Source organism: Pteropus alecto, unplaced genomic scaffold, assembly GCF_000325575.1.
Source record: "Pteropus alecto unplaced genomic scaffold, ASM32557v1 scaffold8, whole genome shotgun sequence".
Lineage (NCBI taxonomy): Eukaryota > Metazoa > Chordata > Mammalia > Chiroptera > Pteropodidae > Pteropus > Pteropus alecto.
The window spans coordinates 24,902,414-24,903,332 of NW_006494609.1; the positions used below are offsets into that span (position 1 = coordinate 24,902,414).

At 69.3% G+C, this 919-nt stretch overlaps 1 protein-coding gene across 1 annotated transcript in view; it reads left to right on the top strand.

Annotated features, from left to right (window-relative positions):
* TMEM121 (transmembrane protein 121) overlaps positions 1 to 603 on the top strand; it is a 1,384-nt gene extending 781 nt beyond the window's left edge. The window contains 1 exon segment of the mRNA XM_006926963.3: positions 1 to 603. This exon segment is cut by the window's left edge and continues 20 nt beyond it. Within this exon segment, the coding sequence (XP_006927025.1) occupies positions 1 to 209 (209 nt within the window). The 3' untranslated portion in view covers positions 210 to 603.
* The last annotated feature ends 316 nt before the right edge of the window (positions 604 to 919 follow it).

Genomic DNA, 919 nt, shown 5'->3' on the forward strand with positions numbered 1-919 from the left:
TCGTTGGCAAGAACGTGGTGGCGCTCGCCACCAAGGCCTGCACCTTCCTCGAGTACCGCCGCCAGGTGCGCGACTTCCCGCCGCCCGCGCTCGCCCTGGAGCTGCAGCCACCTCCGCAGCGCAACTCGGTGCCGCCGCCCCAGACACTGCACTGCCCACCCGGCCGCCCTCACGGGCCCTCGCCCACGCGCGACGCCCTGGACACGTGACAGGGCCCGCGTGGTCCCGGGGACACCGCCGGGGCGCAGAGACATTGGCCGGTGGGGCGCGCAGCTTGCATGGGATGGGGTGGGGGCGGGCTCCCCACGGGGCCGGGCGCGGTGAGTGCCTGGCCTGCAGCCGCTAATTCGTCTCAGGGACCCGCCGGACCACGGGCCTCAGTCCCGCTCAGCCAGCCTGGCCCCGCGCGAGGGCCGGTTTGTGGGGCCCCGCTGGGAGTGGACGGGCCCTGCCCTGCCTGCTGGGGCCTGGGTGTGGAAGGAGGACGGAAGGGGCGGAGGTCTGGTTCCTTGGGGTCCCTCGGTGGGGGCTTCTGGCTCAGAGTTTGGGGCCAAGGAGGCCTCTGTCGTTTTAAAGACTCGTGTTTACAGTTTTGTATCCAAAGGCTCAGGAGCTGCCTGTCTGATTCTCTTGGGGAGGGTGGAGGAGAGGGTGAGGGTGAGTGGGTGGTGGGGGGCCCCCTGATGGCTACGCTCAGGAGCTCCCAGTCCTAGCGCCCAGTCCTAGCTTCCAGAGCTATCGTGGCCCCATCTCTGCTCTTCTGGAGAACCGTGAGCCATCCCTCTGCCCAGCGTGTGCCAGCCTCTGCCCCTGCCCCTGCCCCTGCACCTCAGGCCCAGAAGTGTCCCCAAGGCCCTGGTTCTGCCCCTGGGCCCAAGGGCCCCTCCAGCCCACGACAGTCGGAAGCCAGATGCAATTA